Source organism: Sminthopsis crassicaudata, chromosome 3 (assembly GCF_048593235.1).
Source record: "Sminthopsis crassicaudata isolate SCR6 chromosome 3, ASM4859323v1, whole genome shotgun sequence".
Lineage (NCBI taxonomy): Eukaryota > Metazoa > Chordata > Mammalia > Dasyuromorphia > Dasyuridae > Sminthopsis > Sminthopsis crassicaudata.
Genome location: NC_133619.1, coordinates 495,218,371 through 495,240,772, shown reverse-complemented (window position 1 = coordinate 495,240,772; position 22,402 = coordinate 495,218,371). Strand labels below are relative to the sequence as shown.

Genomic DNA, 22,402 nt, shown 5'->3' with positions numbered 1-22,402 from the left:
TTATTACAAGATTAGCAAGAGAGTATTTGTCAGATACTTTGTTAATATCTAAGTGATATCATCCATAGTATTCCTTTGATCTATCAGTCCAAGACATTGTTAATTCTATTGAGTCTTACAAGATCTTATCTCCATGGGTACTCCCTCCATCAGTAGACATCACAACCTATCTTTTTATCCTATGCAACTCTAGTCCATGGCTTTCTGTATATTCTTCATAGGAAGGGCCATCTAACATGCTAAAGGCCCAAGAAGGCCTTTCTATAAATTTCTTGACATTATATGGGAACCATTGGAACTCACAGACTGTCCATCAGTCATCCTTTGCTCTTGCTCCATGACCAGCCCTTCTTTCCTTATGGCAAATTTCTTTGATGATAATTTTGGATTTGCACTTTTCATTGGTAATATATTGAAGTTCACTTATGCTCCCCATCTCTCTATATTACTAACATGATTCTTCAGAGACTAAGTCATTCTATGATTAACAGTTTTAGAATATCACGTGAATAATATTGGTCAGTAAAAAGATGAGCTGCTGTTTCAGGGAGAAGCGTGGCATTATTTTTAAAAAAAAAAAAAAAAAAAAAAAAGCATTGTAGAATGTTTTAAATGTGACCCAACTCATTTCTTCCCTTCTCTTTTAATCTGCAGTGTTTGACAAGGATGTCCTTGCAGACTAGCACTATAGGTCTCCCTTTCAATCACATATCAGTTAGAGGAAGAGGCATTTGATGTGCTTTTTCCTTTGTGGACAGTTAAGCTGAACTTTTTGGAATGATTGTCTCATTTAGGAAGAATTGCAGTGTGCCAGCACCTGATGGAAGCAGCACAATGCCAGCCATTAATAAGACTATCTGAAGGGCCTCATGGTCTCCAGGAAATTTCTTTTTGATTTGGAGTCTGTACAGACATCCTTTATGACGGTGAACAACCATCCTGTCCTTGGGTGAGCACATATCTCCCATGATCTGTTTGATATCATTAATCAGAGAACTGCTAAACAAAGTTATTTCAGTTGTTGCATTCCCATGGTTCCACAAATTATGTGTGATCTAATATGTTCTGCCTAACATGACTAATCTAGTAAACCTGTCCCAGAAAACGGGAAATTAAGTCTCTTTTGACCTATTCTTCCTTCCTTTTTGGGGAGAGGTGGCAGGGTGTATATGCCCAGGGTCACACAGCTAATAAGTATCTGAAGCTGGATTTGAATTTGAGTCGTTCTGACTCCAGGGCCAGGCCTCTATCCATTCCACCATTTAACTGACCTCTCATGATCTGTTCTTGATGTAGCCATGATGGCTCTTTGTGATCACCATTACCTTTTCTAAATGTTCACTAACCATGCCTTTAATAATACTTTCTAAAATTCTGTCAGGAATTAAAGGCACGCTCATTGTTCTATATTCTATAGATTCTATTCTTTCTTTTCTTTTTCCTAAAAAAATTAAGAAATTTGCTTTTATGCAATTTGTAATACCCATTCCATTTTCCACAATCTTTCAAGGATATCTGACAGCGAGTGCCAGTAATTATATCTGCCCATTCTTTCAGTGACAAAGGATGTAGTTTGTTCAGACTTGGCAATATAAACTTATCTAGGAAAGATATGTGATCTTTTATTATTATCTCATTCCTTATCTTGAGTGCCATCTCCTTATTAGCCATTTTGCTTTGTCCTTTCTTGGGCTGATTTCTCCTGTAGATTTTTAAATTATTGGATTCTACCTATGCTTTCTCTGAAATCTCTGAGATCTGTTCTTTCCAAAGCATGAGTGACAGTGACCAATTTTCTTTTCTTCTTTCACAAATGCCAAAAAGGAATGATTATTTCCTCTTAAGATTCTCCCAATTTCCACTTGAGCTAGATACTCTTTATGGTATGAATCATGTTCAGTTCTTTTTTGGTTTCTTTACCTTCTGAAAGGTAAAATTATCATTGAGGTAAGCCAAAAAATGTTTAGCTATTTCTACTTTTTTTTTGGTCAGGATTGGTGTGGTATGGGGAAGTAGAGATAGAAAGAGATAGTGAAACAATGAGACAGAGAGAATGAGAAAGAATGAAACAGAGAGAGAATGAGACCAATACAGTGAGGAGACAGACAGAGATGGAGAGAGAATGAACCAGCTTCAGCATAACTGAAATCTTGTCACTTGAGATCTATTTCTTTCTCTTTTTTTTTTAAGTTGGAAGTGTTGTAGCTCTAAATTCAGAGCACTTGTGGGCTAGAACATACCTCTATATTAAAAGTCACTTAAATAACTTCATTTGTCTTCAGATGGAAATGCATTGGACAGAACACCTCTCCTAATTTTATAAGGCCATACAAAATCCTTTGCCAATCTGTTCCTATGTTTAACAACCAACTCTAATAAAAATTCTTTCTTACAGGTAACTTAAACTCCCAAAACTGCTGTTCACTCTTCTTTACATTAAGGACTTGAGTGTTCAGCCAGTCCTGGCTCTGAATAAGAACTATGTTTCTTTTCCAAATACCCTACACTAAGATCTCTTCTCTTCCCACTCATGAGACTCCTGGCCTTCAGACTGGACCCAAAGGGAGATATTTCTCTCACATGGGCAGATCTGCTGAGGCTCCCTTTTATCTGCTTTCCTCCAGTTTTCCTTTGAGCCCCAGGGCTTCCTGAAGCCAGGACTACAGACCTGTCTGGTGAGCAGAATGGCGGTATCATAGTGTTCAGGGTGGCGGTCACTAGTGGGATTGAAACGCTGTTGCCAGCTGCAGAAATTGCGCAGTGTAAGCCCCCCGTTGTCTGACACTTCTGGCCCCCATGTCTCATCTTCCACCACCAACACCTTGACCACGACGAGGTTGATGGAGTTCTTTAGGCTGGGGTGCTTGTAGATCTGAGCCGCCACTGACATCAGGGTCAGAATATGATTCTGCCAGGAGGAAAGGAGAGCAGGAGAAATAAAAGGTTAAATGCTATAAGGAGGAGTCAAGAATGCTAAATCTACAAAAGGCTTTATCAATATTACCTCAGTTGATTGTCAGACACTCCCGTGACATAATGGAGAAACTGAGGCAGACAGATGTGATATGAATCTACCAAAGTCACACAATTAGTTAGTGTCTGAAGCAGATTTTGGATTTAGGTTTTCCTGACTCCCAAGTCCACTGTTTTATCCACTGGGCAATACTGCCTTCAACTAATTTCATTAGTTAAAAATAGTATGGTTAAAAATAAAAGTTAAAAATAAATTTTGATTGTTCTTTTACCAGTGCATTCCTTCTTTTACTCTCCCCTAACCAGAGAGTTGTCCCTTATGACAAAAGAGCAGGAAAAAAGGCAAATCAACAAAATTAATCTACACATCCAATCTACACATCCAGGACCTTATTTGTAGTATTTTTGCTATGTTAGCTCACAAGAGGAATCTTATTTGATTTCTTTCTTTTTTGGAGCTAAGCTTGTCAGTTCTTGTAACTCCTTTCCATGATGTGGGTATTTTCTTAGAAAAAAGCAGCTGACCTAATCTAGGGGCTCCTGCATCCCCCAGAAGAAATTTGCCTGACAGTCAGTGGAGTAGCCTGTCCTTTTCAGGGAGGAGGGAGCAGCACTGGCTGCTGACAGTGACCACTGCCTGCCCCGTAGCCTGGTGTTGTCTGCTTCTGTGTGTGCAGCTTTGAGGATCTGCGTAGGCCTTAGAAATTAGTGGGTCTGGTGAGAATGAGGCAGCTCCAGATCACACCTGCTTTCAGTTCCTCCCAGGGAAGGCTGAAGGCACAGAGATCATGGTTTGGCCACCGTCCTGTTCTCAAATTGCCAATTGCTTCCATGCTAGATTCCAGGGGTTTGGAAAGAAGCCAGACTTCCTAGTATCTTTTCCATTCTCAGGGTCCTTTTTTAAAGCTGGCCCTTTTGGACCAGATGGAGAGAGGAAGGGCAAAGTGATAATCCAGAGATGATTGGGGAATCAGGACCCTGGCTCTCTGTCCTTCAGCCCGGTCAGCACCCTGCACCCTTGGGCTCACAAAATTCTATCTCCATTCTCCTTGGTGGTCAGGAAGGTGGGAGGATGGTTAGGACAGCAGAGGAAAATCCGGAAAGGGACATTCCACCGGCTAACGCCATGTGTGGGAGTTCCAGACGAATCCCATTATTTGTGAATGGGATTTGTCGGAGCACCTCTTGGGCCACAGCCAGGTACTTGGATAGCCCCACAGACTAGGGTTGGGAGGTTACTTAGCATGTCAAGCACTCCAGCAATGTTTAGGCTGATGTAAACATCTTATCAGCAAATGCTAGAACTTGGCACTGGCTCTTGGAGTCAGATTCATGAGAAAAAAGGCATTTATTATGCAACCCTAGGCCAAAGGCCCAAGGCAGTAGCTAGCAGGGATTCATTCCTTACTGGGTTGCTTTTTAGAGGGTGTTCTGGAGAAGGGAGGCAGAGGATCTGACACAGAAAGAACAACCCTCTGGGCTTTCTTTACACTTTTATGAAGCTGATTATTTCCAAATGACTGCCCTTTGCTGGATTTCAGTTTCCAAAGTCCTGAGTTCAGATGTGGCTTTCAACACTTACTGTGTGACTGGGCAAATTACCTCGTCTCTTTTTATCTCAGTTTCCCCATCTGTAAAATGGGAATGATAATAGAACCCCAGGATCTCAGAATGATCAAATGATATCATACTTATGAAGTGCTAGTATAGTGCCTGGTATATAGTAAGCACTATAAAGACCCAGCTATTATTAATATCTCTGTAAAGTTGCGAGGATGACTTTTCCTAGGAGTTGTAAGGATGAAGGGAATAGCAGATGTGGCTTGTTTAGTGCCAGTCACAGTGGTTGAGCACATGGTATTAAAGGCTTTAAGACATAAGAATAGTCTCTGCTTTCCCCCCCATACACACAACTGAAAGTTAAGCACCAGAAAAGATTTGTTGACCAGTTGTTTGTCATGTCTGACTCTTCATGACCCCATTTGGGATTTTCTTGGCAAAGATAACTGAAGTGGTTTTATAGATGAGGGAACTGAGACAAACAGTGACTTTTCCAGAGCCACACAGCTAGTAAGTGTCTCAGGTCAGATTTAAATGCAGGAAGATCAGGCTTCCTGACTCCAGGCTTGGCACTCTATCCACTGTGCTCCCTAGATGTCCTGAAGAAACTATAGATGACTTTCTTCAGAGGACAGAACAGGAGGGAATAGTATTTAATTCCAATAGGAAGGACTGAAGCCAGGCTCTAGGAAGAACTTTCCATCAATAAAAGCCTTTAGGATTGTAAGTTATCTTGAGGGGGGAGACTGGATTACAAAATAAAAACTCACATTTACATAGCAATTAACAAGTATTTCCTCACACCAACCCTATGAGGTAAGCAGTATAAAGGTTTTTCTTTTTTTCTCTAAGACCCGTGATTTCATCAGTATGGGAGCTACTGGTGAGGAAACTCCCTCTACTGGGGTATAGCTACAACTGTTCCTCAGTTCATTCCTATGGCATCCACTATATTGAACCCAAGACTGACTCCAAGAGCAGCCCTCCCTATAGGTCAGTGTAAACTTGATCATTCTCATTTTCCTGTAAGAACACTGAAGCTCAGAAAGCTTTATTCATAGTCGTAAAACTAACTAGTATCAGAGCGGGACTTGAAGGCAAGTCTTCAGGCTCTGAGTAAGAGATGCTTTCCACTATAACATGCTGCCTCAAGATCTCTACTACCTCTCACAACTTCTAGAGATCATCTGTCCACACCTATTCAAATGCAAAGTCTGAAGTTTAATTCTCTTTGCTGGACCTCCCTTCCCTTCCCCTCATTTGTGGGCCACCTCCAGTCATCCTGATCTGTATAGGGTCTCTGGACCCAGATGGGTCTGGAGGGGGGAGTGAGACAAGTGACCTTGCAAGGCCCTACTGAAATCCAAGTCCTCCCTAATGTCATGGTTCTCTTTGGGAATAAAGAACAAACAACTACAGCCTTAGCTCTTGAGTCTTTCTTAGCTTTGAGGGTACTTAAGCCATCCTCAGGGAGTCAGGCCTTTGAGAGGAAGAATTAAGAAAGCACAGAACTGAGGTAGCTTAGATGGCAGCAAGGGAGGCACCCAGGGGCAAGGCACCCTCTAAATCCCTGCTAATTCTTTGGGTCTGAGGCCGTGCTCAGCTTAGAAAGCCAACTTCGGAAGGTAGGCTCAGCAACTGGCCAAGGAAAAGGTCAGGCTCGATGGCTCTACCATCTGGTGTCTATTTATACCCCCCCTGCCCCCCTCCTGCTTACAGAAGCTGAGGAGCAGAAGATTCTGCTTCCTGAGGGTTCACAGGAGGAGGAAAGGAAGAGATGAAGGGGAGTGGGGGTGGGATGCAGCACCAATGGCTACGCCAGCTCTAGGAATCCACCTCTGTGTCTGGGCCCTCTCTTGGGTGTCCTTGATGGTAGATTCTCAGATTGGGAAAAGACTACAGAGGCCGTGATCAAAATTCCCTTCTAGACAGCAAGTGGTCCTTCCGTGTCCCTTCACCTTCAGTGAGGGAAACCTCAATACCTTTCAAGACAAACAGCTCAGCCTACTTTGGGACCCTCTTAATTTTTTCTTACATTTCTTTAGAATAAAGAAAGCCCAAATCTCCTGCTACCCCACCACTTGGCAGTGCTCAGTTGTCACAGGTATGGCCTGAATTAGAAGATTTTAGTCTCCTGAAATACTTTCAGATGGTTCGGCATCTTATTAGATCTTGTCCCCAGCCCCTGGGAATGATTTTGACCCTCTATCGAACCACCTTGGGCATAACCTATCCTTCCATTCTTTTAGTCACCAAAAAGAAAATCTAACAGAGTCAAGTAATAACCAAAAACAAATGGTACCATTCCTTGATACCTTGCTGCTTTCAGGGACCTAAGGCAGGTTACAAAGAAAAAATGCTATTTTTTTTTCTTCAGCCCCAGATGTTTTCTTTTCCTGAAGCTAATAGCTAATCTCCTTGCACCTGAAATAATCCTGAAGGGAGAGGTGGCAAGAGGGCTGGAAAAAAGAACAGAGTGATGAAAAGAAAAGAGAAAAAGCAGAATCACTCTTATCCTTCCTTCTTCATGAATTCAAAAGTTTTCAAAACTTTGCGATGTCCTTAGACAGAACAAAGGAAAACTACCTCCTTAAAGCAAGTTATTTTAATAACAATAATAGCTAGCATTCATATAGTGCTTTAAGGTTTCCAAAGCACTATATGTGTCATTTCATCTGAGATAGGTGCTTTTATTATTCCCATTTCACAACTGGGGAAACAGACAGAAATCAGTTAAAAAAAAAAAAAAAAACTTGCCTAGAATCACAGTGTCTAAGGCAAGAAGTAGATGGAATACTAGAGGAAAACTATCAAATGTATTGCCTTCTCCCTTTTATATCACTCATCTGTGGTAGTAAAAAATGAGTTGTTGCATAGACCATGGCACATATCCACTACTTTTTGGTGGAAATCCTACCTGAACCATCTGAGATGGCAAAATTATACAAAATAATAGCTCATCATCAATGGGCTTGTGTTTTTAAAATAGACTTAACTTCATGATGAACTGTCCCATCAGTACCCACAGAGGGGAATCACTTCCGCTGAGCAATAAGACCTGAGCAAGAAGCCATTTGAACAATGAAGAGGAAAGAATATTGAGTTTGGAGTCCAGAAGCAGATCTGATACCCATGACTCCGTAGCTAGTTAATCATTTAAGTTCTCAGCCTCAGTAATGAGGACCACAATGCTCACACTATCTCAGATTGCCTTAAGGAAAAGCACTCTGTAGAGGTAGTCGTATCCTTACATTTAGGTTGGTGCTGCCCTTCATAGGCAACTATTTCTAGACAAGAGATCATTTGATCTCTTTCTTGTTATGGGTTCCTATTGTTCAGAAGTTTTTCCTATTGTAATTTAAGACCATTTTCTATGGAATTCATTTGTTTTCTTCAACTAAAAGAAACTTTTGCTTGATTTTCACTTTTTTTTTTTTTTAGCTATATGAATTTAGTAAAGTTATTTCACCTGTAGAAGCCTCATTTTTTTAAATCTGTAAAATAGGTATGGTATTTGTATTACTTACCTTACAAGCCTGCTATAAGGAATGAGTCTTGTAAACTCTAAAATATTATGAAAATGGAAGCTATTATTGTAATTGGGAGAGCAATGGTGGGCTTGTTTGGGGTTGGGTATGGGGTAGAGGTGAAGAGAGCAGACTAGGCATTAAGATACTTGACCAATTCTTTGAATAACTTTATCTGACAGAACAGGACAGGGTGTTGAACTCCTGTTTTAAACCGCTACTCTACCTTTTCCTAGGTTAACTTAGATTGTCATAAGGGAGTTGGGGATATTTGTCTCAGGTCTTGTGAGATAGCTCTTTGGCACTTTTCCCCCCTAGAAGATAAGAAGGATGAGAAAGGGAAACATTGGTGACCTGCCCTAGAAATAAGCCTTTTGGTAGTTAGACATCAAGAGATTAGCTCAGTCTGCTTTGGAGAATTTTTCCAACCCCATGCCTGAGAGCTCCAAAAGGACAAGAAAATTCAGAAAACTAGCTTTACCGAAGATATAGTGACAAGCTGGCCTCTCATCTAGGGGTTCCCATGCTGAAAGACTTGGGGGGCACCAATAAATCTACCACCCAGTTCTTTTTTGCTTCAGTTTCATATGGGGTTACAATTAGTAGGAGCCGGATGTAGCCAGAGTTAATTGAATCTTCTGAGGTGGTCCCCTCCCTTTCAGAAAGCCCCTTTGTTAGAGCCCCTTAACTCTGAAATCAGATAAGGAGGTGGGAGGCAGGGGGCCCCTTTTGTCAAAGGATTAAGTGAACTCAATTGCATGGGTTCTGGAAAACTTCATAGGCGCCTGACAGTGAGACCTGCTCAGCGCAAGTTTAATTCCTCCCTCCCTCATCCTTGAGAGTAGCTGCTTTTCAGGATAGCAGTGGCTTATATGAGCTTCCCATGAGGGTAAAAGTCCAGACATAGGCTTTTTTTGGATAGTTAGCTTTAATTGTCGTTCCCATAAGAAAGGAGACCACGTTCAGATAAGTAGAGAGCCAATAGAACCTGTACTCCTTTTTACATATAGAGATGCCCACTTCCCTCAGGTCAGGGACATGGGCTTCTGAAGGCAGGATTGCTCGAAAAAGTAAAATGAGAAATTGGAATAAATGATGGAAGATTAAACTTAAGAACTCAAAGCCCTGTGTTTTCCATGCTCTACTACTCAACCTCTCATTAATGGAAGAAGTCTTTGGGAAAGTGCTTGACGAGGTATATTATGCTATTATATTTTTAAAAGTATTGATAAGGGAGAGGGAGTGTTCTGGCCTGAAAAGTGACCCTGGGACCAAAGTTACATGGCACTCTGAATCTGGCCTCTTATTTGTCCTGCTCTCCTAGCTGTATTTTCATTTATTCTTCCAGGAGTGCTCTGGAAGGAGTGGAGAGGAAGGAAAAGGCATTGAGCAGAACAAAGTTCGTCTGTTATGTTCTGCACATTATCAGCTTGGTTCTGTAGCATCTCCACAGCCAGGGAGGACGCCGGAAAAGAGGCCAGTGGGCAGTCATGGGAACAGCTGTGCCTCAGTCCTTGCTCTCTCCTCCCACCTCCAGTTTTATCAAAGTGGTGACAGTAGAGGAGGAGATACTCTGTGATAAAATGAGATCAAGGTGGAGACAGAAAGGCTAGTGGAGCTGAGAAGTTTCTTCCTTTTAGGATTAACTTCAGAAGCAGTCCCAGAAATGAGCAAACTAACCAAAGAGAGGAGAAAAGCTTTCCCATGAGGCAATAATGTTTTTTCTGTTAAGTTTCCCTATGCCACTGGGTATATGTGCCCAGATGAGCATGTCCAGAAGAGTCCATGCATCATGTGGAGGAAAGAGAGAGAAAGAGATAGAGAAAATGTGTGTATGTATACATGTGCTCAGTGAGATACTAATGCCTTAGGTCATCCAAGCCACGATCACTAAAAGCTGAAATGCTCTTGGCAAGCAGTCAGTAAGAGACAGCTAACATGCCAGACACTACAGTCTTCCTTTGACTTTTTGCAGCGGACTTGAAGATAAGGTATCCAAGGGTATTAATACGAGAGTTGAGAGAGGAAGCTATGGGAAAGGAACTAAATTTCACTTCTTATTTACCCAAACTTCTCATCCATTTTAGTGCTAAAATGAATTTTCTAATGCTTAGAAAACAGAAGAACTAACTCAGCTCAATCTTCTTGTTTGAAAGCATTTGGAACTTATAGGCTAGAAACCAAAGTTTGTCTCTCTGGAGAGCTGTAATGCCCAGTGATGACAAGTATTTGTTAAAAACAGGACTTTGTACCTTCAATTTGGCTATAGAGACCCTAGATTAGATCTGATCTGTTTTTCCTGTTTTTTCCTTCTCCTTTTTACACAGGGATTCATCAACTCCCCTACTCCCTCCCCCCTTTCTCTTTATCATTACCATTTTGATATATATGCCAGAAACCAGCCTTAGGGATGGGTGGAGAAAAATGTGCTTAAAGTAAATCTATTATGCTCTTTTACTGGTAGGGCTCTCAGGGTAGAAGTACCTAAAATGAAGGAGGGAAAGCAGCAATCCCCTTAAGCATATTTCTGGTATCTAGTCTCTGGAGCCTTCTTTCCGTGGGAATTAGAGGAAGGAGGTAGGTTGACTGAGCAAGCCGGCACCTGCCTCTGGTTCCATGACCAATATGGAAAATGTAAGCAACATAGACCCAAACCCAACCCATATGGATAGATTGTCTGGGTGAGGTAGAGCTGCCTACCTGTGCTCTAGGAGAAACCAGTACCAAGGGAGAGAGCAGGTTTGAGTGGCTGAAGCTTAGCCAGGATTTTTGTGGTAATCAGAAGTATCAGGTAGAACTCTTATCCCCTAATACTCCATATGACAATCAGGCTTGAATGAATTTCTTAATGACAAGAGGGAGTGGGAAGGTGGGGTGAGGAAGTGGAAGGTAAATCTATTTCCTTTCCCATGGCTGCTTTCCCTTAGGCTGTCATTAGTACTCTGTCTCTTAGCCCACTCTGAAGGGCACAGAATAAGGTTCCTGGGAGTCTGCATTAATTGGCAGCCAGTGGATGCTCTTCCTTTGGAACTGATTTCTCCAGGCTTAGTGTTCCAAGGGAACTAGCTCCAAAAGGCAGATCAGTTTCTCCCTTTCTGGCACAGATCCTGGTTCTATTTTTCCCTGGGAGCAGGGAGAGGATAGCTCCCTCCTGCTTCTGGCACCCTTTCTACCAACTGGGGTTCTCCAAGACTTGGGGAGGTAGTGAATCTTGGGGAAAACAGATACATTCTCCTTTGTCCATCCTGACTACAAGTGGTTTGGGCACAATTTAGTCCTAGGACTACTCCCTGGGCCCCACTTGAGGGTGGCTGTGTCTGTGATCTTAGATCAGCAACAGTGCACAAAGTACAAGCTTTAGAAAGGTGAGCTCGTACCACATACATACATCCAAAGGGTTAACACTCTACTACTTTTTCCTCCCTTTTCCACTAAAGCTCTAGTTTCCAGAGTGGAGTTTCCCACTCTGCCAGGCACACAGTCCCCAGGCAGAAGTCCCATTCTCCTCCCATCTCATGTTGGTTGTGGGCACAACCCAGTTTTGCTGGGGCTAGGATCCAGATTGGCAAATATGCTCCCTAACACCCCTTCATCAAATTCGGCTGAGCAGATCAAGGATCTGGGTCACCTACTCTTCTTTCCCCCCTTTCCCCTCCTCTGTGTTCTTTTCCTTAATACATTTTGAATCCTAAAGTAGAGAAGCTATAGCTGTTTAACCCCCCTCCCCCATCTTCATTCTCTTGGGTTCCTTTAGTTTCTTTGGGACAATTTAGGAAGTCGGGATGCCCTTCCAAGATGTTCCCGGATAACCTGCACGGGAAGGAGATACTAAAAGAGCCTAGGAGGGGGAATTCACCCACACATGCAACTTTGCCAGGTGCTTCCAGGATTTCAGAATGAGTGCTATGAGGAACAAGAAAAGCTATTTTTCCAGGAACTTTGTAAGTAAAACTGATGCTGAAGTCAAAGATGAAGTCTAGTCCGGGTGGGAGAGTGAATTCAGAAAGGGCCAACACTTTCTCAAGTAAAGGAGAGACGGAGAGAAGCGTCTAAGAGATTAAACATAAATGAGGGGCAGCGAGAGACAAGTAGCAAGTTCCTCCTGTGGAGACTGGAAGGAGGTGAAGCTGTTTGGGGATGCAGGCTGAAACAGGAGGGAAGGCGTTTCGAGCTTCTCGTAAGCACGGGAAGTGCGCTCCTACCTTCAGGTCCGGTCCATAGAAACGGGCCATGGAGGCGTCAGCCACCAGCAGCGTCTCCACGTATCGAGCCTCCAGCACAAAGCGTTTGGTCCTGCTGGTGGCCCCCAGGGGCGGCGGGGACTCGCTGGCTCCTTCCGTTTCTTCCTCCTCCTCCTCCTCCTCTTCCTTCAGGGGGTCTCCCTCCTGCGGCACTCTGTCGGGCTCCAGCCGCGAAGAGCCCCCCTCCGGGGAGTCGGGCCCCAGGAGGCTAGCGCGCCCCTCCCGATCCCCGCGCACCAGTCGGTGCGGCTGGGTCAGGGGGTCCCCAGCGCCCCTCGGGCCGGCGGGCTGCACCGTGAACTCTTCGCCGTCCACCAGGAAGGAGCCGCTTAGCCCTCCGCACAGACTGACCGCCACCAGCGACTCGGGCTGCCCGTTGACTGTGCCCGAGTAAAAGCAGCTCCGCAGCCCTTCCTCCCCTCTGACCGTCCCCCCCGCCCCGCCCAGGTGCTCGATCTTGAACTCGGGGGCCAGGAAGCTGGCGTCGGGAGCCAGGCGCAGCAGGAAAGCCTTCCCGAAGGCGAACAGGTGGAGAGCGGTCTCCCCCTCGCTGCCCAGCAACCTCGTGGGCACCACCAGCTCGGCGGCCTCCTCCCCCGGACTGGGCAGGGCCAGGGCGCTCGAGAGCAGCAGCGGCAGCAGCAGCAGCGGCGGCGGGGACCGAGGCCAGGGGGAGGCGGCGGGGCCCCGGGGCAGGGCTGGGAAGGGTGAGGGCATGGGGGACTTCGGAGTGCGACTGGCACCGGAGGAGAGAAGCCCGGCCAGGGCAGGAGGCAGGTGCTGGGAGCCGCTACGGGGCGGACCTGAAAGCTCTGTCACCTCGGAAGAATCCCACTCAACCCGGGGGAATCGGATGAAGGGCAGCGGGGGGACAGCGAGGGGAGGCCGGCAGCCCCGGGCTGGGACTCTGAGAACAATGCGAGAGGCCGAGCCGCAGGGCAGAGGGAGGGAGAGAGACCGGCTGCGGGCTCCCTCCGGCGGCTCAGCCCGCTTCCCTTTGCGGAGATCCTGCCTCCGGAGCAGCAGCGAGCTGGGGAGCCGGCTGAGCGGGAGCTGCTGCCTCTGCGGGCCAGGCGTGGGATCCGTCCTCCTCCCCTTCCCCGGACTCTGCCTCGCTCGCCGAGCCTCCGCCTCCCTACCCTGGGAAGCACCCGAGTGGGCTGCCGAGCCCTCCGTATTTATACTTCCTTCCCGGCTTTGACATAAGAGGTTTATTTTTGATCTCTCACTATTCCAGTTTCCCCTCCCCTGGGATCCTAGAGAGAAGCTGAAAAGAGGGAGAGGGGAAAAAAAAAAGTTTTGGACGAAATTTAAAGCCAATCAGGAGTTAGCGAGACCCGCCTCCCCGCCCTCCCGCCCCCACCCCCCTTTAAGTGTCAACTCCAACTTTTTTTTCCTTTCCCCCTTTTCCGCTTTCCCATATTAACTCTTACAATGCTGCGCTGACATTCAAGGGAGCATGTTTACGGTCAGCCCTGCCCCTCCCTCCTTGAGGACGGCAGCCTCAGGTAAGTATCCCTTCTCTGGCCGCAGCAACATTGTCCAGACCCCTGCACGGGCTGAGGGGCTGCCCTGGAGATGGCTACAGCTTTTATTCCTGGGGCCCAGGGAAGGGGGATTCCAGGATTTCAATTGTCAAACCCAGAGTGGGAGGCACAAAAAGGATCTTACACAGTCAATTCACCATGATAGCAACCTTATCCCCAGCCTAAATCAGAGATCCTGGAAAATCCCGCCCCAGCGCGCTGTACTAATCACAATGGACATTGCAGCCTGGGTGGGGAGGCAGGCAGAGGGCCACATTTCCACCAGGCAAGTGTTTCCCTCCCTGTGGAGAGAGGAAAGATGGGAGCAAAGTGGGACCACCCCAGAAGATTAAAAAAAAAAGGCAGCCAGTAGTTTTTGGACTTCTCCTCTGGAAAGGAAGGTGCTCTTCAGGAGCAACATTGGCTGGAGGCCCTGAAAATTCTTCCTTCCAGTCTGGCATAGTGTTAAATTGCCTGACCTGTTTTTTGAAAATTGGATTCTCCCACCCTACCCACGCATCTTTGCCTCCTTTTTCCTCTCTTTTTGTCCCCGTGGTGTTCCTTATACCACAATTACAAAAATGGGAGGGTCTTTCCAACTCCAGCCACCTCTGGATTCCTCCAGTCCTAGTTAGGTGAAAGGATTGAGACTGGACTATAGCCTTTGAAGAGATCTTTGATTCAGCACTCTCTTCCTCAAGTCTGCAAAGTCTGGAGGAATCTACAGAATAGATTTTGAAGATGCTTATCTTGGGTAGGGACTCCCCTCTGCTCCTTTTTCTCAGTTCCGGGTAGGTTAAGACCCATGGGTGGTCAACACTTAGGAAAAATTTGTAGAAGCCAGAAGCCCCCTTCTCTCTTTGTATTTCCCTCCTCTCTCCCCTGAGTTCAGGGAAAGCTGAAACTTGAGGTCATTTCTGCTTCTCATTAGCAGTTGATTCCATGCAGTAGCCAGTATTGTTTGTAGCTCATATGAGGCTCTCAGGGCTTGTTAAATTCAAAGATGAGACTATCACAACAACAACAAAAGAACTTTTATAGCAGCTGAATCCAGTGTCAGATCCTCCCTTGGGCTTTGGGGGAAATTTTAAAGCAGTCACCTCTTTCAAAGGTCAGACCTTTCTTTGAGATTTTAGGGAAATTATATAGCAATCATCTACTTTTAGGGATTACTTTCTTAAAAAAAAACCCAAATAAATCCCAAACCCTAAACCCCCAAAACAATAGACAATATTGGAGTTAGAAGGGACCCAAGAAGACTGCCAAGTCCAACCCATTTACTTGACAGATGAAAAAACTGAATGGACAAGTGGCTTGCCCTGGTCAAATTAGTTAGAAAGTAGTAGAAGCAAAACTAGAATTCATCTTTTGGGTCCCAGTCCAATTCTCATGCTGAGTCCAAGTTAGATGGAAGAACTTTCCTACACTGGGCACTGTGAACTCTCTATCCTGGCAGATCTTTCCCAGGTTTTTGAAGGTAGAAGTAATACATGCCTGCCTAGGATACTTTAAGGGAAATTTGCTGGGAGGCAAAAAGATGGATGGAGATGGTGCTTCCAATTCCCTTTCAGCCTGAGAACTCTATGAGTTTGTGAGGAACAAAATGAGCAAGACACCTCATTTCTATACAAAAGCAGTTTAAATGATCTGGGGACAAGCTGACCTAGGAAAAAGGACAGTGAGTAATCATTCTTTGTTCTAGGTTGTTGCTAAAGTTCTCACATCAACCTTTATCCCTTGAAGCCCCTCATTCAGCCTTTCCCAGTTTCATTTTCTTCAAGAGTTTTAAAATTCTTGTGTTTTAAAAGCCACTTGGACTTTATAACTTTACACTGTAGGTTCTCCTTGTCCTTAAAAATTGCTGTTGAATCTCCTACAGATTCAGAGGGGCTAAAGCAGCAGATTTTTATTATTACTCCTTTTTTCTCTCCATCCTATTTCTCTGACTCTCCACTTAAAAAAAAAAAAAAAACAAGCAGTGAGGGAAGAAGATGTAATTATTGATGATTTGTAAGACAGAGAGATTTCAAGTCTCCATGGAGCTGTCAGTTCTTTTGAAAGAAGAAGCTATTTTCCCTTCTTTTCTAATGGAAAATATCTTTAGATTTTTCTTTCAGATTCTAGATATCAAGAAATTTTAGATTTGTTGTTCTCTCTCCTTATTTAAAAACAAAATAAGATAAAATTGCTAACTGAGTCCGTAGCTCTGGTGAGCTAACATTATGATGTCAATTCCTATCTCATCATTGAGCTTCAGAAACAAATTTGTCCCTAGGGGAAAAAAAAGAAAACAAAACCAAAAAACTTTGTGTCAATAGTTATTTCTAAATCTACCACAAGATGTCAGTCTTGCCACAGTTAATGGCTTCAGACACCACTGGGAGTGAACCCAAATCTTTCTGATGAAAGATAGTACTAATACAATTAAATTGGACAATTGTTTATTATTGTTTTAGGCTGTGAGCTCCTTGAGATCAGGGGTTGTTTTTTATTTATTTTTTAAAATAATAGCTTTTTATTTTCAAAATACATGCAAAGATAGTTTTCAACATAAAACTTTTGTGTTCCAAAATTTTCTCCATTCTTTCTCCCCTAGATAGCAAGCAATCCAATATAGGTTCAAACATATATAATTATTTTATACAAATTTCTATACATATTATGGTATGCAAGAAAAATCAGACCAAAAAAGAAAAGAAAAAGAAAAAAGTAAGCAAACAACAACAAAAAAGATGAAAATATGTTGTCATCCACACTGAGATCTCTTTGGATGCAGATGGCTCTCTCCATCACAAGACCATTGGAATTGCCTTGAATCACCTCATTGTTGAAAAAAACCCACATCCACCAGGATTGATCATCACATGATCTTGTTGCTCTGTACAGTTTTCTCTTGGTTCTGCTCCCTTCATTTAGCATCAGTTCATGTAAGTCTCTCCAGGCCTTTCTGAAATCATCCCATTGATCACTTTTTTTAGAACAATAATATTCCATAGCATCCATATACCACAATTTATTCAGCCATTCCCCAACTGATGGGCATCCACTCAGTTTGCAGTTCCTTGCCACTACAAAAAGAGCTGCCACAAGCATTTTTGCACATGTGGGTTCAGAAGTTGTTTTTTGTCTTTCTATGTATCTCCCTACTGATGAATGCATCGGCTGGAACCTAGTAAGTACTTCATTGTGTTGGATGAAAAAGCTCAAACACACCTGTCCTAAAGAAACTTACATCCTGATAGAAGAATAAAGACATGTAGAAATTAGAGGTAAAGAAACAAATTAAAGCATCTAGAGATATTGTAGTCTAGGTTTTTAAAATTAGTTATGGATTTTCTTAATCTTGTCATAGTCATAATTTCTATCTCCATCATTAGTACATACAGTATCATATGTTATCATAAGGTTGTTAAATTGAAGTCAATACATTTGAAATTTGTGATCACAACATCATAGTGGAACTTTAAAAAAATCTTTAAATAATTTCCTTCTTAGTGAATTTTTAGCATCTGGTTCAAAAGCAAAGTAATCCTATCCAAAATAGGCTACATAAAATCTTTCTCCAGTAATTAATTCCTTAAAAGACTTTTATATTTATGATGCTTTATAATCCAATATGGATTTATTAGTAGCAATGTAAGTTTTCCACTAACATTTCTAATTCAACTTAACAGTTTCTATTAATCTCTAGTTTAGTGTATTCTGTGTGTTATAGGCTCACAGATTATTGTTGATGAAAGTGATCTTAGATTCTATCTGTTCCAGTGGTTCCCAGCTTTTTAGCACTCAGGATACTTTTATATTCTTGACATTATTGAGTACCCCGCAAATAATTTTTGCTTACAGTGACAGATATTGCTTACCAATACCATAATATAAATTAAAATGTCTTAGTATTATAATGAAAATATTTTTGACTTCATAGACTCTCTGAAAAGATCTTAGGAATCCCAAAAGGTTCCTAGAGCACAGTTTGAGAACTGCTGATCTAGTCTTACAATTCCATCATACAAATGAACAAATAAGTGAAAGGGCATTTTTTGAACACTTATTATGGGGAAGCATTTAGCTGAACATTAAGAATACAAACAGAAAAGCAAGACAATCTGTTTTCAAGGAGCTCCAATTCTCATCTTGGGGAAACAGATGAATATAAGTCATTTCAAGGCTAAGTCAGAAACTATGGAACTCAAGGCCTTGATCATAATTTATTTGCTCAATGGAAGACTTCTGTTGGATTTGGGGGATAAAGATGAGTTAATAGGAGTAATAGAAATTTTAAAAAAGAAAATTACTTCACATAATGTTTTAAAACACACCAAGGAAAACAAAAAGAAATTCTTAAGGAAAATGCAAAATAGGGCACTTTTGTTACTATCTTGTTAACTTTATTATATGATATTGTATGTACAACTTGTATATAATAGAACTTTAAGATTTCATATACACTCTTTTTTGTTCTTCACATATTGCAATATTTTTTATATTTCATAATACTTGTTGATGATTGTTAAATTAATTTTTAAAAATAATTAAAGTTGAAACAGGTTAATTGAACAAAGGCTAGAAACCAGATCTCATGATTCTTTGATATTTTCCCATCACACTCTATTGTCTCCCATGTGAAAATGATAAAACTGTTCTTCTTTAAACATTATAACTAGATTTTCACTGAGTCAATCAGTGTACTGCCATTATTCCAATTTGCATGAATATCTTAAAAATCTGTGATTTCATCATGGTGCGTATTCTCTCAATTGCTGAAGGTTTCTCTTTGCCTTAGGAGACATTTTCATGAACTGTTATAGCAAAAAAAAAAAAAAAAAAAGGACCAAACCCCAAACCCCAAGCCCAAAAAGCCCTTTCCTAGTGGTCAGCTTTCTGGTGATAAGCTTGTACAGATTTAGTTAGATTGACGGTCTAACCACAAGCACATAGTTTTCCTCTAGGCTTAGTTTTTCCTTTTTACCAGAGCTTCTACTCCTCTTACAACTGACTTTGAAAATTCAGGGTCATCTCCATGTCATGATGGAGTGGGATTTTAGTAGAAGTATTCCACACTACTAAGTTTCATAGTTTTTGAATATATTCTTCACATAGAGTACTTGAGAAAGATATGATGCTTATCTTCTATGAATTTGCCTTTTTGCTATAGGCAGCAAAGTTAACTCAGAATTAAGGCTAAAGCATTAACTAACCACAATTCTGGAAGGCTGATGATCAAGCAAGTTGCTAAACTTCCTGATTGAGAAGTGATGGGCTCAGTGTCAAGATTGAGATGTATATTTTGGGGTAATACAAGAATTTTTTTTGCTTGACTATGCATATCTGTTGGAAGGTTTTTTTTCCCTCAATGGAGGAGGGAGGGAAAGAAAATAGGTTTTTATTAATTAAAAAAAATTAAATGATATTGAAAAAAGTCTATTGCTAAATGTCTGTTATATATAATTACCCTGAAAATTAACATAGATTTTGAAAGATAAGAAAGGGGTGAATAAGAATCTAAAAAAATCATTTTTCTTTCTCTGTACTTATAGGATTCACACGATTTAGAAGAAACTCTAGGGAACATCTAGTCCAATGCATTCACTGGACAGATTTATAAATGCAATATTATTGCATATTAACAGAATCGAGGTATTAATGGGAAAGAACACTGGACTTGAAGTCAGAAAATCTAGGTTTAAATTCCAGCCCTGCCACTTTACTATGGAATGTTGTCATTTTGCCCTCTGGATTTTAGTTCTCTATTCTTTATTATGTTGATAATGGTAACTATCTTACATATTTCACCAGGTATTTGATCTGAGGATCAAATGAAATAATTTCTGTGGAAAAATATCTGAAAACTATAAAATTCTAGATAAATTTAAAATATCATTAATGATATATCTAATGCTTTTCCTTAAGTAAAGTATATTTAATATTTAATATCTATGACATGTCAGGCTCTGTGTTCTGTGTGGATATACAAAGAGAGGTAAAACCTAGTCTCTTTTTCAAGGAGTCTAATGGGGGAGACAGCATGCAAACAACTAGGTACAAACATAATTATCTATTGATACTATACTATACTAAATATTATAAACATAGCATATTATAAGCTGTAAACTTGTAATACTTATAGTCCCACTTCTTATTTCCTATTTCTGCCTGTGTTTTTGTCTCTCTCATCTCTGCAAATTATTTCATGTTGCCAGATTCCTAAGCTTTACTGCCATCATTTGCACTGTGTTGATGACATTAGTAACTATCAGAGGTAACTGATCAACAGTAACTGATCAATCAGAAGGACTGATCAACAATTTGGGGAAAATGGTGGAGTAAATGCATTTACCCTTAACTCCCCAAATATTATAAAAGTACAGCTTTGTTCATTTAAAAACTGAGCTCATTTAAGTGTAAAGTGTAAAGATTTGTTACTGGGGGTTGTTCTGGTATGTGTGTGTGTGAGGGGGGCAGGGAGGAGGGAGAGAGAGAGAGAGAGAGAGAGAGAGAGAGAGAGAGAGAGAGAGAGAGAGAGAGAGAGAGAGAGAAAGAGAGAGACAGACAGAGACAGAGAGAGACAGAGACAGAGAGAGAGAAAGAGAGAGACAGAGACAGAGACAGAGAGAGATTTTCCGCAAATCTTTTTAAAGTAGAATACATTTAATAATCTCACCTCAGCTCACCTTTAGGCTGGGTTCCAAGACTTTAAGTCATCCTATTACCTTCCACCATGAATAATGGAGGTGAAAGGGTTTATTGTAAGTAGAGCTCTTCAGTTTCTTTCAGGTAGTACTGTTGATTTCATGGAAAAACAAGTTATCTGACTCTGGGAGCTGCCTAATGTTGGCTGTATATAAATATAATCAGCTCCTCACAAATGCTTAGGGAGTGTAATGGAAGCTTTTCTTCAGGGGAATTAATTTAGAAGATTATTTTTCTTTGGAGTGAATCAAGGTTTGAGTCACTGAAAGAAACTTAAGAGGTTATCTGGTCCAATCTCTTGTTGTAAAGTAAACAGATGGTAGAAGATTCCATTCTATAAGCTCTCTAGATTGAAAACCTTTGAATCATTTTTAGGAATCTATGATAGGCTTTAAAAGCATCTTCAACACTTCAAGAATCCATAATTTCAGAGGTGTAAGCGTCCCTCCTTATTGAGGTCTTCTGTCACTTAGAAAATGGTCTTTAATAGCTGTGGCCAAAAAAAAAAAAAAAAAAATCAGGGGTTGAATTTTCACATAACAATAGGAAATTCTTTCTCATTTCTAATTTCTTTTCTTCTTCTTCTTTTTTTCCTGAAGTAATTGGGGTTAAGTGACTTACTCAGAGTCACACAGCTAGAAAGTCTTAAGTGTCTGAGATCAGATTTGTCCTCAGATCTTCCTGATTTCAGGTTGGTGTCCTCTCCACTGGGCCACTTAGCTGCCCCCCCTTAGTTCTAATTTTAATTGGTTATGTTGTTATTCAATCTTACTTTCCACAGTTTTGACTCATGTGGAGATGGTTCCATTTAATGCCATATTTCATAGTACAAAGAACTTCTTGGTTCTTACATGTCACACTCCTGTTGTTATACCTACTCCTCCTTGTTCTTCTCCTCTTCTCCATTCTCCTTTTCCTCCTCCTTCTCTTCCTCATTCCCCTCTTCTTTCCTCATTTTCCTCTTCCTCATTCTCCTCTTCTTCTCCTTCATCTTTTCCTCTTTATTTTCCTCTCTTTCCCTTTTCTTCTCCTCTTCTTCTTTCTCCTTCTTCTTTCAAAGCACTGAATGTCTGACTTTATTTGTGATCTTTGATTCTCAGATTTTTTTTAATTTGCACCTGCTTCTGTCCAATCATCACCTAACCTTGTATATATGTAATTATTTATTGGTTCTGTCCCTGTGAAATTTGATCACTTTTCTAAATTGTTGTATTCATTTAAATTCAGTTACCCTGTTTTTTCTTTCTTTTTAAATTAATTTTATAATTATAATTTTTTGACAGTATATATGCATGAATAATTTTTATAACATTATCCCTTGTATTCATTTTTCCAAATTTTCCCCTCCCTCCCTCTACTCCCTCCCCTAGGTGACAGGCAATCCCATACATTTTACATGTATTACAGTATAACCTAGATACAATACATGTGTGTAAATCCAATTTTCTTGTTGCACGTTAAGCATTGATTCCAAAGGTATAAGTAACCTGGGTAGATAGACAGTAGTGCTAACAATTTACATTCACTTCCCAGTGTTCCTTCTCTGGGTGTAGTTGTTTCTGTCCATCATTGATCAACTGGAAGTGAGTTGGATCTTCTTTATGTTGAAGATATCCACTTCCATTAGAATACATCCTAATACAGCATTGTTGTTGAAATGTATAGTGATCTTCTGGTTCTGCTCATTTCACTCAGCAACAGTTCATGCAAGTCTCTCCAAAACTCTCTGTATTCCTCCTGCTGGTCATTTCTTACAGAGCAATAATATTCTATAACCTTCACATACCATAATTTACCCAACCATTCTCCAATTGATGGACATCCATTCATTTTCCAGTTTCTAGCTACAACAAAAAGAGCTGCCACAAACATTTTGGCACATACA

The 22,402-nt window shown here is 41.5% G+C and overlaps 1 protein-coding gene across 1 annotated transcript in view; it reads right to left on the bottom strand.

Annotated features, from left to right (window-relative positions):
- ADAMTS8 (ADAM metallopeptidase with thrombospondin type 1 motif 8) overlaps positions 1-13,546 on the bottom strand; it is a 33,071-nt gene extending 19,525 nt beyond the window's left edge. The window contains exons 1-2 of the mRNA XM_074303787.1: positions 12,263-13,546; positions 2,669-2,908 (exon numbers count right to left, since the gene is read on the bottom strand). Of these exons, the coding sequence (XP_074159888.1) occupies positions 2,669-2,908; positions 12,263-13,018 (996 nt within the window). The 5' untranslated portion in view covers positions 13,019-13,546. The remainder of the gene's footprint in view (positions 1-2,668; positions 2,909-12,262) is intronic.
- Between the last annotated feature and the right edge of the window lie 8,856 nt (positions 13,547-22,402).